Raw genomic sequence first — 15,913 nt, 5'->3', positions numbered from 1 at the left:
CTTCCAAGATTAATTCTTTGAATGCTTCCCATTTTGAATTTACTGTTGGTAACATCATCAGTTGGTTACACCGTATAGAATTTAAATACTGTGTCAGACCACCGTAGTCACCTTTACGAAAGCAAAAACCCTTCAATTTACCCTTGATGGTAGTTACCTCTTTGGTAAATCCCACCAACTTCAGCACACTGCGATCACTGCCACCTAGTGGTTCCTTTATCTACAGATTTTTGATGCATGAAGAATCACTACTGATAATCAGATCAAGAGAATTACTCCCTCTAGTTGCCTCCCGAACATGCTGCCGTAGAAAACAATCATCCAATAAATCCACAAAAGCCTTGCTAGTGTGTGAGTGACCAACACACAAATTCCAGTGTGTTTGTCACTCACACTGGAATTTGTTGGTTAATCTGGGAAATTAAAATCCCCCATTATAAGACACTCTAATTTACTGGCCCACTCTATTTCTCTGCACAATTGCTCATTATACCCATCAGATTCATTAGGCCTATAACACACACTTTCATTTTTCTTTTCAATCAATTGGATGCACCTCTTTAGATTTTATGTGTTTCTTAACTAACAGCATAACCCCTCCTCCTCTCCTGTCCTGTCTATCCTTTCTGTACACATTGTACTCCCCAAATTCCAGTTCTGCACTTATGTCTGTGTGACACCATGTCTCTGATATCCCAACAATATCTGCCTTTGATGTCTTGACTAGCACTTCAAGCTCATCGAATTTTTTAACTATACTCCTAGCATTGGTGTACATGCAAGTATACATGCTTCCAGACATTCTTCCTACACATCTAGATGATTTAAATTTGAACATGAGAGTCATATTTCTACCACCAAACACGACTTCACTCATCCATCTTATGGAGCAGGGTGTTATTTCGAATTTAAAAGCATACTATTTATGCACAACATTTGCTCAGGCATTGTCTGCAGTAGATGATGATAAAAATTTTACGTTAAGAGACTTTTGGAAATCTTACATTATTTACCACGGCATCTTAAACATTAATAAAGCCTGTGCAGAAATTACTAAAAGTTGTTTAAATAGTGCATGGAAGAAAATATGCCCACAGCACGTAAAAGGCTTCAAAGAATTTGAAAAAGATGAATCATATGAAGAGGTTGCAGATAAGATTGTAAGGCATCTCCATAGCCAGGTGGGAAGGAGCAGTAGTGTGTAGCACACGCTTCTTGATTAGACCGGGGTTCGAGCTCATCACCACCAAATACGGAGGATGCGGAAAGGTCAGGGAATGACCACAGCATATCCCAGAACAATATGGCCTTAGTTGCTAATGCTCCTAAAAAAAAAAAACCCAAAAAAACATAAGATTGTAAAGGTTGCAGAGCTAATTAAGTTGGAGGTTGATGCCAAAGACATGTAGCATTTAATAGAGGAAGAAGAGAAGGAATTATCTACTGAAGAACTTATTGACTTCATCGGCATTTTCTTCTTTCACTATCACTGCCGAGACACTTCATGGTGATGAAGTGTCTCAGCTCCATAGAGATGGCAATGGCAATTTGTAAAATTGCATCGGCAATAGCAAGGTTTGAGAAGATGGATCCTGACAATGAACGATTCTTAAAAGTTAACAGAGGGGTGATTGATATGCTTGCTTGCTAAATCTACAAATGCCACCGTTAAGTCATCCATTAATATGTTCTTTCATAAGGTTGAGTTGCTGACCCCTTCTAAATCTCCACACCCCTCAACATCCGCAGCGGCATACTTATCAGTTGAAGATGTAGATTCTGGCAACGATGCTCGAGAGGTAAAACTTACTGATGTTATGGCTGTCTCCTCTCTTTTCTTGTAATTTTATAATTTTGAAATTTTTTTTTTAAATTGCACACTTTTGTAATTTTTCCTGTGCATGAGATGAAAAATTGAATAAATACAATAAATAATTCTATTTACATGTTCGTCGAACATTTCTTTTTTTGATTCAGTCAATTGAGCGAGCACAGTGGCGAGTGCTGCACAAGCATGGGAGAAATTCCGACTTACGTAAAATCTGACTTAAGTAGCGTTCCACGGAACACAAACCTTACGTAAGTCAGAGTTCCTGTACAGTATTTGATTATTTTAGCACTTTGTAAAATGTATTTTAATGATTTTTCAAAATTAAATACTATTGTACCATGTTAAAGGAATTGTTGCCCACTGTAACAAGTAGTTCTGAAGAGATGCCAACTGCCACCATCATGCCAACAAAACTTAAAAATCAAATTAACAAATAAAAAATAAAATTAAAATGCAGAATAGACAAGCAGGGGTGCACATTCACACAGTTCACACAGCAAGCACAGAGGTGTGGTTTCCTGCTTAAAGAATGGCACAATGGTTGCTGGAAACAAGCAAGGAAACCTACACTGCACCAAACTCAGGGGATGAATACAGACCGCCACTTAAGAAGAGAAACACAAAGTGTAGGGAACCACTGTGACTTTAAGGAGGCATTGTCCCTATGGAAGTTCCCAAAACACTAATTTCTGTCATGGCCTGCTAACAGCAAAAGAACTGAGAATGCCCCTATGCAACTGATCAAAACATATGCAGCAGAAATAAGCAAGTCCCATGAATTAGGAAACAACTCAAATAAACCAAAAATATGAAATGCAAATTTCTATATATACTTCAGCCAATCAACCAAACCAAACCAAAGTGCAAATATGCAACATAACATCTACTAACTTAAAATTACAAAAAAAAACACAAATTAAATGCCAAGTTATAAAATTTTTAAATTGAAAAACCAAACACAAATAAAATTCAAAATACAGAAAATAAATTTAATTTCAGCAGATGTCAAAGAATGTAGTGGGAAGGCAGAAGAACCCTCCATATATATTAGTACACTTTAATTTTTGTTTTCTTGTGTTTTTCTGTCATTCTTCCAACCCTTACTCTCTTAAGTATGGTTATTTAGTAGTTAATTTTATTTGTGTTTGGTTTTTTTAATTTAAAAATTTTATAATTTGGTATTTAATTTGTCTTGCTCTGTAATTTTAGTTAGTAAATGTTAAGCTGCATATCATGTTTTGGTTTGGCCTATTGGTTGGCTTCATTTTAAATGAAAATTTATATTTCATATTTTGTTTGCTTGAATTGCTCCATAATCTTGGCTTACCATATTTTAAATTTGGCTAACCATATTTAAAACTTTTCTGTTGCATCTGTCTCACTTGCTTGCACAGGAGCATTTGTGATTCTTTTTCTTAGAAGCAGGCCATGACAAAAAGGCAGGTGTTTTGGGAGTTTCCAAAGTGGTAGTGCTTCCTTAAAGAAGCAATCACTGTGTTTCTTGTTTTCTTGTTTTTCCTTCTTAAGTAGGAGTCCATTTTCATTTCTTGGGTTTGGTGCTGGGTGGGAAGGATGGTTTCCTTTCTTTTTTTTGGCAGCAGATGCAGCATTCTTTAAGTAGGGGAACATGCCTCTCTGCTTGCCTGATGAGTGTAGTCCCTTGTGTATCTATTCTGTATTTTAATTTTATTTTTTCTTTGGGGGTGCAATTTTTAATTTCTGCTGTCATTATGGTGGTAGTTGGCACCTCTTCATTTCTACTTGTTGTATGTTGCAACAGTTCATTTAATATAGTATAATAGTGCTTAATTTTGTAAATCATTATATGATCACACTATGTTTAATTTACATTTTAGCGAAATGCATTTTTTTATTTCTCTGTAAACCCCATTAAGAAGATTCTGTTTTGGGTTTGGCTCTATTTTTTTATTTTGCCAATAAAGGAATTTTGTTATGTACAGTATAAAATAGTACTTAGCTGTGTCATCTTTCTTTGTCTTGTTATGTAGTGTTTATCTTACAGAGTAATATTCTGTTTGACTTATATCTATTTTACTCTTGGTGTAGCCAGTGGGAGGTTGTTGCATGGCAAAATCTGGTAGATTTTGTGTACAGGAGGGAGATTAGGGAGGGAGATTAGGATGGTTCCGAGGTTAAGGGGGAGGGGAGAAGACCTGTTTTTGAGACTACAGTAAATGCCTGTTATAGTGATCACTGGTTGTTAGAATCAGCCACTTTGTAGAATCAAATTTCAAAGAACTGATTCAAATCAATAAAATGCACTACACTTTCATCATTTATTAGAATCACATTTTCGGTTATAAGAATCAATTTTGAACGCCTCTATGATATTTTTCTAAAGGTCACATTGTTTTCTAAAAATCTGAAAGTCATTCATAGAAATCACAACCATAAAACGATAAAAACAATTTGCAGTTTCCGGTGCATTGAGCTTTTCTGTTAATACAGTCCTGTTAGTGCAATAAATGGGTAGTAAACTTGATCTTATTGTATTTGCAATAATATCGATAGCTGGAATTCTGTGTTTTCATGTTATTACCGTGAAATGTGTTTCCCCTTCACTGAAATCTGTTCTTCATTTCTATAGCTAAACTTTGTCTTACTTGCGAGTGTCACGTTAGTTCCAAATTGTGTGTGCCGTTTGTTTTGTTATTGATTGATGCTTATCTTTTTTTACTGTATTTTAAATTTTACTACCCAAAAAAAAAAAAAAAAAAAAATGTCAGTGAACAGATAGTGAATTTGAGTGTAAAAGATAAATTATGAATTATAGAAACATATGATAAATTAAACTTAGGCAATATGTCTCAAAGGGAAGCAGCAGTAAAATTAGGAGTGCCTCAGTCATCTTTATCAAAATTATTAAAATAACGTCACACATTAAACACTAATGTGATTAGTGAAACCAGAAAAAGGAAGCGTGAAGGGAAATGCCAAACAGTAGATGAAACTGTTCGTTTGGTTCAAACAGGCTAGCTCATTTAATGCACCAATCGATCGTAGCATTCTTCTTCAAACTAATGATTTTGCTGAAAAACTACACAAAGAGTTTAAGGCTGTGGACAGATGGCTGACAAGATGGAAGGAGAAGCATTATATTGTTTGCAAAAAACTTCACAGAGAAAAACAAGATTCTGATGGTTCTGCAGCTGATGCCTGGTTGAAACCTCTTGGCAAACTGTGTTAAGCACTTATAATCCTGAAGACATTTTTAATACAGATGAAATGGAGTTGTACTACAAGGCTACCCCAGACCACTGCATGATTTTTAAAAATTCCTCTGCATCTGCAGGAAAGAAGATAAAGGACGGGATTACAGTTCTTTTAACATTCAACATGATGGGAACAATCAAGATGAAGCCGTTAGTTATTGGCAAGAGTAAATCGTCTGGATGTTTTAAAGGAGTAAAACAGCTGCCTGTTGAATATGCTAATAATGCCAATGCTTGGATGACAGCTTATTCATTTGAAGATTAGCTTCGTAAATGGAATTTGCAATTGGATAAGAAAAACAAAAAAATTGCAGTGGTTTTGGACAACTGCTCAGCTCATCCAAAGTTCACTTTCAAAAACATTTAATTAGTTTTCTACCTTTGAATACCACATCACTGATTCAACCTCTCAACTAGGGAATAATAAGAATTTTTAAGATCTTTTATAGATTGGATGTGAGGTGAAAAATCATCCAGTCTATAGATTGTTTGGGAACATCATCCGATATCACAAAGCAGATAACTGTTCTAGATGCACTTAATATGACAACGAGTGCCTGGAAGTTTCCAAAACCTGCATTAGCAACTGTTTCAAAAAATGTGAATTAATTATTTATGATAGTCAACTAAGTCACGATAATGATCATTTGAAAAGCCTTAATACATGGATGGACAGGATTTAATGATTGGGTGGATATAGATGGTGATCTACAAGTTACTACAGCTTTAACAGATGAAGAAATTGCCCAGTCTGTTACTGATAATTTCGCCAAGGAGGAGGAAGATGAACCTGAACGAATTCCAGTTACAAAACAGCCAACTCATGAAACTACAGCCGTCCTGAGGATAGCATTGGAAGAAGCAGGTGCAAGTGATCGTGAATATTGATTGCTATAAAATATTGAAAAATTTATAAATAGACCGTGTAGTAAAAATTTAAAGCAATCTAAAATAAGTGACTATTTTAAATTATAATCATATTACAAATTGTTATGTTTAATTAATATGTATATTAATTAAGCTATGTGTGTAAATAAAAATTTATTTTTATTTTGCTAACCTGTGGATAATATTCTTCCAATTTTCATGTATCATTTTAATTGGTAATAAACCTTTGGTAATAAAGTGTAAATTTGTGTTTTATATCTTTATTTTTATGGCTTTTGGATAATATTTGTCAATTTTTGCTTATTTGAATCAAAATTCAATTTGCAAACATGATCACTATAACCGGTGCTTACTTGAATATCCATGGATATTTCTAAACTTTTTGATCTGTTGTGGATTTTTATTAGATTGATGTGAAGTATTTTGTACTACTATTCAAATTAAATTAAAATTAAATTACAATGTCCATATAAAATTGTTATGATTATTATTATTTGTTGATTAATTGCTTATTAAATTAAGGCTTTAAAATAATTTTTTTTTTTTTTTTTTTTTTAATCTTGACTGGACTCCCCTTTTTTTTTTCCCCTTTAAGAGGTTTGGAACCTTCTTTTTTCTTAGAGCTTCTTCAATATCTGTAGGAATATGCTTTAATAAGCGTTTTTTAGGTTAATCCCTTGCTTCTTGTTGAATTCAGAATTTCTGAAACATTTTATGAAGTTTCACAAACCGATTCAAATATTCTTAACCTGCACAGTTGGTTGCAGAAAAACGTTTATGATTTGCATCTTGATGGAAATATACAACCGGTTCAGTAATACAGATGAGTACTGTAGCACCTTTATTACATACACTTCAACTGATAAGGCTGAAGCGCATGTATGCCAGCTCTGAGCACATCCAAGATTACTGCCTTCAAGATATCTATTTCTCTGGTTACCAGAAGGTTTCTGCCACGGGTGGCATTGGTTAGCCCAATCACCTAAGTGGCATGCCCCAAATCATGAAGGTTTTTTCTGCTACCAGCTGGTTTATGCCAGCTCTGAACACATCCAAGATCACCACCCATGATCCTTTGCTCGATCTCCTCTCCTGACTCCATTTTTCTTTGTTATGAAACTGAAATGACGTCATATCCACGTCAAAATCATTACAATTTGATTTTACTGCCGTCTGAAATTTAGTAGATGCCGCCAAAGATGTTTACACATCAAAATCAGTGTGTAGAAATGCGTTGCAGTTTATTTAAAAATCTAAGAACAGAGATAAAACCATAACTGTGGTAACCAAAACTGATTACCACAGTTATGGTTTTATCATAATTAGATAAAAATAATACAGTATTAAGCAATGTCAATAACCATTATCTCACCCATGGGACAGAGGTTGCCAAAGAAGTCTGGCAATAAATCATTTGAAGAGACAAACTAGCATTCTCTGACATTTATCCAACATTCTCTTCTTTAAAGATGTTCATTAAACTGGTTGTGAACTCCAAAGGTCAGGACCAGTACTCCAGTAGGTAAAAGAATAAGAGCTACATTAAAGAAATAATTGCCACTTTTCTTGTTCTTTGATGTCGAAAGACAAAAGTCATCATCAGCCATTTTCAATCCACTGCAGGATGAAGGCCTCTCCAGCAACTTTCCATTTCCTTCTGTTTTGTGCAATGGCCATTCATTTACTACCCACAAACTCATGAATTTCATCTGTCCATCTCCGTTGTTGTCTTCCAGGTTTTCTTCTAGCTCCTCTTGGGTACCATTCTGTTATTTTCTCAGTCTATCTGTCATCATGTCTTTGAGCTATGTGTCCTGCCAAAGACCATTTTAGTTCTTTAGTTTCGATAAGAATGTCCTTTACTTTAGTTTGCTGCCTAATCCATGTGTTTCTCTTCTTATCTGACAGTCTGATTCCCAATATAATTCGTTCCATTTTTCGCTGTGTAGTTCTCAGCTTCTCTTCCATTCTTTTGGTGAGTGCCCAAGTTTCACTTCCATAAGTCATGGTGGGAAGTATACATTGGTTCATTATTTTATATTTCAGACAACTTGGGATATTGCTCTTCAGTATATGACTATATTTCCTGAATGCTATCCATCCAAAATTTATTCTTCTCTTGACTTCCAGCCATTTATTATTATTACAGATTACTTGTCCCAGATAAGTATATGACTCCACCTTTTCAATTACTGTTCCTTTAATCATTATATTCCTTTCTGTGGCATACTTGGTACTTGTGTTTTAGCCATATTTATCTTTAGTCAAAAATCCTTACTAACTCTGCATAACTGATTAAGGTTTTCTTTACCAGCTGGATTCTTTGGGATCGTGGCTTATGACCACATGTCATCTGCAAATCGTAAATGGTTTAGGTACTCTCCATTCACATTGACTCCTTTCTGCGACCAGTGTAATCTTCTGAAAGCTTCCTCAAGGGCAGCAGTAAACAACTTCGGAGATAGTGTCTCCTTGTCGAACTCCTTTCTCAATTTTAAATTTCCTACTGTCTTTGTCTAGTCTAATAAAGGAGGTGGCATTCTCATATATTTTCTTCAAAATCATAATATATGCAGTATCTATGCCTTGTCTTTCCAGTGCCCGAAACATTGCCTTATGCTGTATAGAGTCAAATGCCTTTTCATAATCCACAAATGCCAGGCATAATGGTGTTTTATATTCATTTGCTTTCTCCATTAGCTGTGATATTACGTGAAGGCGCCTGAACACATCATTCACAATATATCTTCTGTTAGTGAGGATGAAGTCGATTTCATTAGTTGTTAATCCATTTGGACTCTTCCATGTCCACTTTCTGTTCACCCTTTTCTTGAAAAAAGTGTTCATTACTGACATTCCTTGACATTCTGCAAATTCTACAAATCTTTCACCTCTTTCACGAAATCCAAAATTTCCCATAGTTCCCCTTTCTGCACTGTTTTATCTCTTTCCAACCTTAGCATTGAATATCCCCATAATGATAGTGTAGTGAGTTTTCTGTTCATCTAGAAGGCTCTCAATTTTGGTGTACATTTCTTCAACCTCTTCATCATCATGGCTCGATGTTGGTGCATAAATCATTATAACTTTTAGCTTATACCTCTTAGAAATCCTGAGTAGTAGGCTTGACACCCTTGGTGATGTACTTTTGAATTCCAAAATGTTATTTTTTATATCTTTATGAACCAGAAAGCCAACTCCACCTTTGCTCCTTTCACTGTTTCCATTGGTGTACAGCAGATTTCCACTTGATAACTTATAAGTGATTCAATTCTTCTTCTTGTTTCAGTCAAGCCGATGATATTCTAATTCATTTTCTAATTCCTTTTCCAGCTCTAACATCCCGTCTTCATCGATGAGCAATCTTACGTTGTAATATGCAAAGTTCAGTTTCCGTGCATGGCAGCCTGGTCGTACCCAGATTCTTAGCATCCTCTGCTTACACTTTGATCCTCTCACTGCCATAAGAGGGGGAGTGAAAGCCGCTGGGAACTGAGGGCCATTTGTTTTGTTGTGCTGTCATGTGCTGGAGGGTTTGGTCTTTTCCTCTTCACGCTGACCAGGCGTCTTGAAGAGAACCACTCTACACGTTAGTTTCCACCTAAGTGACATAACAGGTCTTACCATCGAGAAGGTGTGCATGAGTGGATTTTAGGGAGGCAGGCCAACCGGACTTCTCCTAAATCTTCTGAAATAGAAAGATATTGGATCCATCAGTGTTTTAGATGAGTGTCTGATAACACACAATGCCTTTTCCCCTCTAAACCCAATAAAGGTAAGTAGGTATTCTCAGCTGTAAGAAATGTGAGGGATTGATGCTCTCATCAACTCCAGTCAATCAATTTAGAATTGATCCTAATAATGGAGTAAATACAGGGTTGGGCAATAACAGTTACCTGTTTTAAACATGGTGCCATTTTGTAGCAGTTAGCAGTGGGTTGCTGCAGCTTGTGTTCTGGAGTAGATTACACTAAAGCCTTCAGTAAAAGTGGAGCAGTGATTGAATAAACATGCATTTGCTCTTGAAACATTTTTAAAATCAGGTGACTCTGTTGTGACTCAACATGAATTTAGACACCACTTTAACATTGGAAGAAATGGTAGTGTTCCAAGTCAAAAGACCATAACACATTGGATATACAAATTTAGAACAACAGCATGTGTAACAGATGTGAAACCTCCAGTTCAGATACATATGTTGTATACTCCTGAAAACATGCCAGAACAAAAGCAACTGTTATAATGAAATCCTTGAACATCTGTTATTCATTAGTCAAAAGATTTGAACAGATCAGAATGAAGTGTACTCCATATCGGTGAAATGTATTGTGTTAATTTAAAGTTCCACCCATATAAAATATGGATTGTTCAGCAATTACATGTTCATGATTTGGATACATGTTTGAATTTCTGCAATCTATTCCTACAGAAGGTGAATGATGATCCAGACTTAATCAGTTATTTAATCATGAGTGATGAAGCTCACTTTCATTTGAATAGGTATGTAAGCAAACAATTTGTAGGCATTGGGCAGCCAAGAATCCATGTCACTTCATGAATAACTACCTCACAGCCAAAGAATTACTGTTTTGTATGGGGTATCTACTTTTGACATCATAAGTCCATACTTTTATGAAAATTCTAATGTTTCAGCTGTAAGTTTTTAGCCCTATTTATAAACATGCTGCGAGAATTTGTAAGAGAGGATCTTCACCAAAAAAGAAGTCAACTTACAAAATGTTTGGTTTTTTGCTCATATGCAGTACCTTGCATTTGTCAATGTTAAATTTCAAGTGCCATTTCTCAACCCATCTGCCTAATTATTTTTAGATCTTGTGCTGAAGCTTACGGTGATTACTGTCACCCTGCCAACCTTTTATCATCTGAAAACTTAGACATAAAACCTGATATACCTTCACCAGTATCATTATAAATAGAGAAAACAACAATGGGCCAAGCACAGAACCCTGTGGAACTCCACTAGTAACATTTGTCCACGAAGAGCAGAGTCCGTTAATTATCACTCTGTCTTCTGCTCAACCATCCCTTTATCCATAGAAGTACTGTATGTTGTCTTTAATGCTGCTCTGCTCCAATTTGTGCAACACTGTTAAATGCTTTCTTGAAATCTACGTATATATGATAACAAAATAACAAAATATTTTAAACAAAATTACAAAATATTAAAATTATTAAACTTGTTTTTTCCTTAACCTTCATTTTCCACGAGACCTTAGTCTAGTTAACTTACTTCTTGGAAAGTAAGTTGAATTTCAAAAACCTGAAATTGAATTACAAACCTGTTTGTTAAGTACCCTTTCAACTTTTAATTTTAACACTTTTAAAATATAAATTTCAACATTGTTAATTTAATTTGAGTTCAACCAATTCTTTTTTTAACTTTTCAGGCATCATGAATGGGAATAAGAGTGTGCCATATGTTCGGAGTGAACTTATGAAAAATGTGGATTTTGAAGAAATCATGGGAGAGCTTAAGAAAAATTTTGATGATGAATGTAACTTACTTTTTACTAATATTGGATATGTAGGTTCTCCTATTCAGGTAAAGTACATAATTACCATATGTAGTAAAAGCTGTGTTATCTGGCATGCCTGGGGATTAGGACATTACAGTTATCTAAATTTGCTAGTTATCTTGGCATCCTATCAAACTAAGAAAAACTAATGGATATCAATATTAAAAGTAAATTTTCTCGTATGTACCAGTATAAACCATATTGTAACCAATGTCATAAAAGCATTCAGAACGACAATTAGAACAAGTAAAATAATTAAAGCACTTTTTATATAGAAGGTGTCGCCAATCAGTTAGTAGTCCTTTTAGTTTTTCATTTTTGTAAGTCCCCTTAATTTGACATGACATTTAAAAATTCTGTCATTCATTTCCTAAATGCAAACAATTAATAATTTATTACTTTTTATTACAGAATGTCTCATGTTCTGTAATAAAAGTAAATAAAAATATGTTATCATATTATATCCTTAATATTTTATTAATTTATGTCAAAGAGAGATCTGTGTTAAAAGTATTGTAATTGTTGACCTAAGAATTATATTATAATAAGAATTATAATATAATTCTTAGTTATAATTAATAATTATTATAACAAAATTATAAGAGTGTATACCATAACCAATAAATATTCCACTTTAATTTTAGTCTCACTGTTCATTTAAACTCTGTATTAATCTCTCTCTCTCATTCTGCTACTATATTTCTAACTCTGTTAACCTCCACTCCAAACCAGGTGGAAAAGATCCAAGTTACATTCTGTGTTATTGAAATTGTGGAGAAATCTAGATTTCAAAGTTGTGGATAGCACACCAGACCATTCAAAAGATTTAAGTCATCTAAATGTTGAAGTTACGTTCCCACCACCACAGTTGTACTGAGTTAATACAACTTCTTTCATTCAGCCATTAGATCAGGGCATGATATCCACGTTTAAAACTTATTACAGTGGATTTTGGGAAAAAAATTGATTCCGAATCTATTGAAGTAATGGAGGCATGGAAACATTTCTCAATTGTGGACTGTATCAATATAATATCTTTATCGCTGAAAGAAGTAAACCGTCAGTGTTAAATGCATGTGGAAAAATGTATGGCCAGAGTCAGTTCATTCAGAAATATGATCGAATCGGCAGAAAATGGAATCGGTGCAATAGTAGAACTTGCTACGTCGGTAGGAGGGGAATGTTTTGATGATATGACTACTGAAGCCCTCGTGGGTAGCACAGCTGATAGAATCGCCCTCCTTCCCACACTGGGTGGAAAAGACTTGAGTTTGAATCCCTTCGATAACAGGAGGAATTTTTATGGGTATTTTTCACAACGTGGCTGAGTTAGTCGGGCGAGGGTAGAGTGGTTTTTTTCTCCTGGAAACTCAGCCTTTTCGTCCAGCAAAACAGAAAGTCAACCTCAGGACACATGCAATTTACAGACAATATACACAGAGTAACATGACCTTAGTCGCCGATGCTCCTAAAAAAAAAAAAAAAAAAAAAAAAAGATATGATTTACTGAAGACGTTCAAGAATTACTGGTAGAAAAAGAGGCTGGCGAATGGATTTGGTGGAAATGGCATATGGAGGTAAAACCAAATCAATTCAGAGGATGATAGCACAGATGCAAATTCTAAACTTCCAAATTTTATAATAAAAAGCATACGGGAAGGTATAAAATTAGCCGAGCAGTTAGAATCTTATTTTTTTTTTTAATGCAGATTCTTGAATGAAAGGAGCCCCAAGTTCAAAAGGGAGCTTCAAAAATGCTTATTTCCATACGATGAAATTTACAAAGATTTATCAAGCAAAAGCAAACAAACCCACATTATTGATATTTTTAAAGAGAGCAGAAAATAAACAAAATCTAGAATGGTGTATTTTTGTTAGTTTGTTAACATTTTGTTAATGAAATAATGTATTTTTTTTTAGCTTTTGGAACATAACCCCCCTTTGTACTTTTTCTTAGTACCGTATAATCTATATTTGTTAACATGTATTAGTATTAGCAGTGGCAGGCGATGCAAACAGCAAGCTTATAGAGCATTAACCAAAAAAAAAAAAAAATTTGTCTCCAATAATTTTCCTCTAATAATTTGTCTAGTTCTTCTTTGAATTTATACTGCTGATTTATGGTTGAACTTGTCAAGATGCAGTTTTGCTCCTATATACCAAGTCACTATTAAAAATTAAATAAAATAAATAATAAAAGAAAGCAACACTCACTTCAACAATGCAAACACTCCTTCCCCCACCCAAGGAGATGCATGCCCACACCCACCAATGAACACCACTTTTATAATAAGCAGATAATAATATTTTAGGCCAGAAAGAGTCAAACTATGTAAAAATAAAATACCCAAACTGTGACATTAGTTAGTTCATTTGAATCACTATTACATAGTTGAAGTTGTTACATTGGTATAATTATTGTCACATCTTATATTGTGAGATCATTCATGGCGGTGCCCTCCTTACATTTCAAATAAGTAACACTTCCCCATTAGAGAAAACTACAGGTAACCCTTGTATAACATGGTAGTTAGGTTCCTATAAAATGTTGTGTTGTGTTGTGCGAAACTGTGTTATACGGTACTAAGAAAAAGTAAAAAAGGGGGATTATGTTCCAAAAGCTAAAAAAAAATATACTATTTCATTAACAAAATGTTAACAAAACTAACAAAATATACCATTCAAGATTTTGTTTATCTTCTGCTCTCTTTAAAAAAAATCGATAATGTGGGTTTGTTTGCTTTTACTTGATAAATCTTTGTGAATTTCATCATATGGAACTAAGCACTTTTGAAGCTCCCTTTTGAACTTTGGGCTCCTTTCATTCAAGAATCTGCATTCAAAAAAATAAGATTGTAATTGTTCGGCTAACTTTATGCCTCCCGTATGCTTTTTATTGTAAAATTTGGAAGTTTAGAATTTCCATCTGTGCTATCATCCTCTGAATTGATTTGGTTTTACCTCCCTATGCCATTTCCACCAAATCCGTTCGCCAGCCTCTTTTTCTACCAGTAATTCTTGAACGTCTTCAGTAATCATATCTTTTTTTATTTTTATTTTTAGGAGCATTGGCGACTAAGGTTATGTTAATCTGTGTATATTGTCCATAAATTGCATGTGTCCTGATGTTGACTTTCTGTTTTGCTGGACGAAAAGGCTGAGTTTCCAGGAGAAAAAAACCACTCTATCCTCGCCCGACTAACTCAGCCATGTTGTGAAAAATACCCATAAAAATTCCTCCTGTTATCGCAGGGATTCAAACTCGAGTCTTTTCCACCCAGTGTGGGAAGGAGGGCGATTCTATCAGCTGTGCTACCCACAAGGACTTCAGTAGTCATATCATCAAAAAACCTTCCCCTCCTACCGACGTAGCAAGTTCTACTATTGCACCAATTCCATCTTCTGCAGATTCGACCATATTTCCTGAATGAACTGACTCTGGCCATACATTTTTCCACACACATTTAACGTTGATGGTTTCACTTCTTTCAGCGATAAAGCTATGATTTTGATACAGTCCACAATTGAGAAATATTTCCATGCCTCCATTACTTCAATAGATTCGGAATCAATTTTTTTTCCAAAATCCATTGTAATGAGTTTTAAACGTGGATATAATGCCTTGATCTAATGGCAGAATGAAAGAAGTTGTATTAATCCAGTACAACTGTGGTGGTAGGAACGTAACTTCAACATTTAGATGACTTAAATCTTTTGAATGGCCTAGTGTGCTATCTACAACTTTTAAATCTAGATTTTTCCACAAGTTCAACAAACATAAGTTCAATAGTACAGAATGTAACACGGGGATTTTCCAACAAAATAAAATACAGGGATTTCTCAATTTTTTTTTTTTTTTTTTTGACTAGCCAGTCAACAGTGGCGATTCAAAAAAGTGGAAATGTTGAAAAATTACATCCAACATAATAGCAGAATTTTCCCTGAAACGAAATTCTCTAACCGTGTTAGAGCGAAACTGTGTTATATAAGTACCATGTTTTGCGAGGATTGCCACAATTTATCAATCGTGTTAGAGCAAAACCATATAGAAGTACTGTGTTATACGGGTGTTGACTGTACTGTTACTTATTTTCAGTTGAGTGCCACCACTGAGAAAGCACTGTTTCAAGCTATTTGACTTCTCATCAGTGAGTGGGAAGCTCAGCCCTTATACCCAGAGGGATAAGGGTTGAAAATCCAGTTGTGACATTTACACAATATGAGAGATGCCAAAATGGTGCTTCTTACACTAATAATATTTTACAGCAGGAAGCCTCAAACTATGTGAAAGTCAAACTACGACATTAGTTAGTGCATTTTGTTGTTAGTGCACTGTGTGGTAATGATGAAAATGCACTAACTTATGTAATAAGTAGATAATTAAACAAAGAAACCAGAAACTCTTCAAAGGGACATCAGCTCTT

At 34.7% G+C, this 15,913-nt stretch overlaps 1 protein-coding gene across 1 annotated transcript in view; it reads left to right on the top strand.

The window, feature by feature from the left end:
- LOC150089865 (Fanconi anemia group M protein homolog) overlaps positions 1 to 15,627 on the top strand; it is a 95,362-nt gene extending 79,735 nt beyond the window's left edge. Inside the window, exons 7-8 of the mRNA XM_090390115.1 lie at positions 11,361 to 11,515; positions 15,586 to 15,627. Of these exons, the coding sequence (XP_090246241.1) occupies positions 11,361 to 11,515; positions 15,586 to 15,627 (197 nt within the window). The remainder of the gene's footprint in view (positions 1 to 11,360; positions 11,516 to 15,585) is intronic.
- The last annotated feature ends 286 nt before the right edge of the window (positions 15,628 to 15,913 follow it).

Source organism: Mastigoproctus giganteus, chromosome 2 (genome assembly GCF_048544385.1).
Source record: "Mastigoproctus giganteus isolate SK-2022 chromosome 2, ASM4854438v1, whole genome shotgun sequence".
Lineage (NCBI taxonomy): Eukaryota > Metazoa > Arthropoda > Arachnida > Uropygi > Thelyphonidae > Mastigoproctus > Mastigoproctus giganteus.
This window is presented reverse-complemented; position numbering and strand designations above follow the sequence as displayed.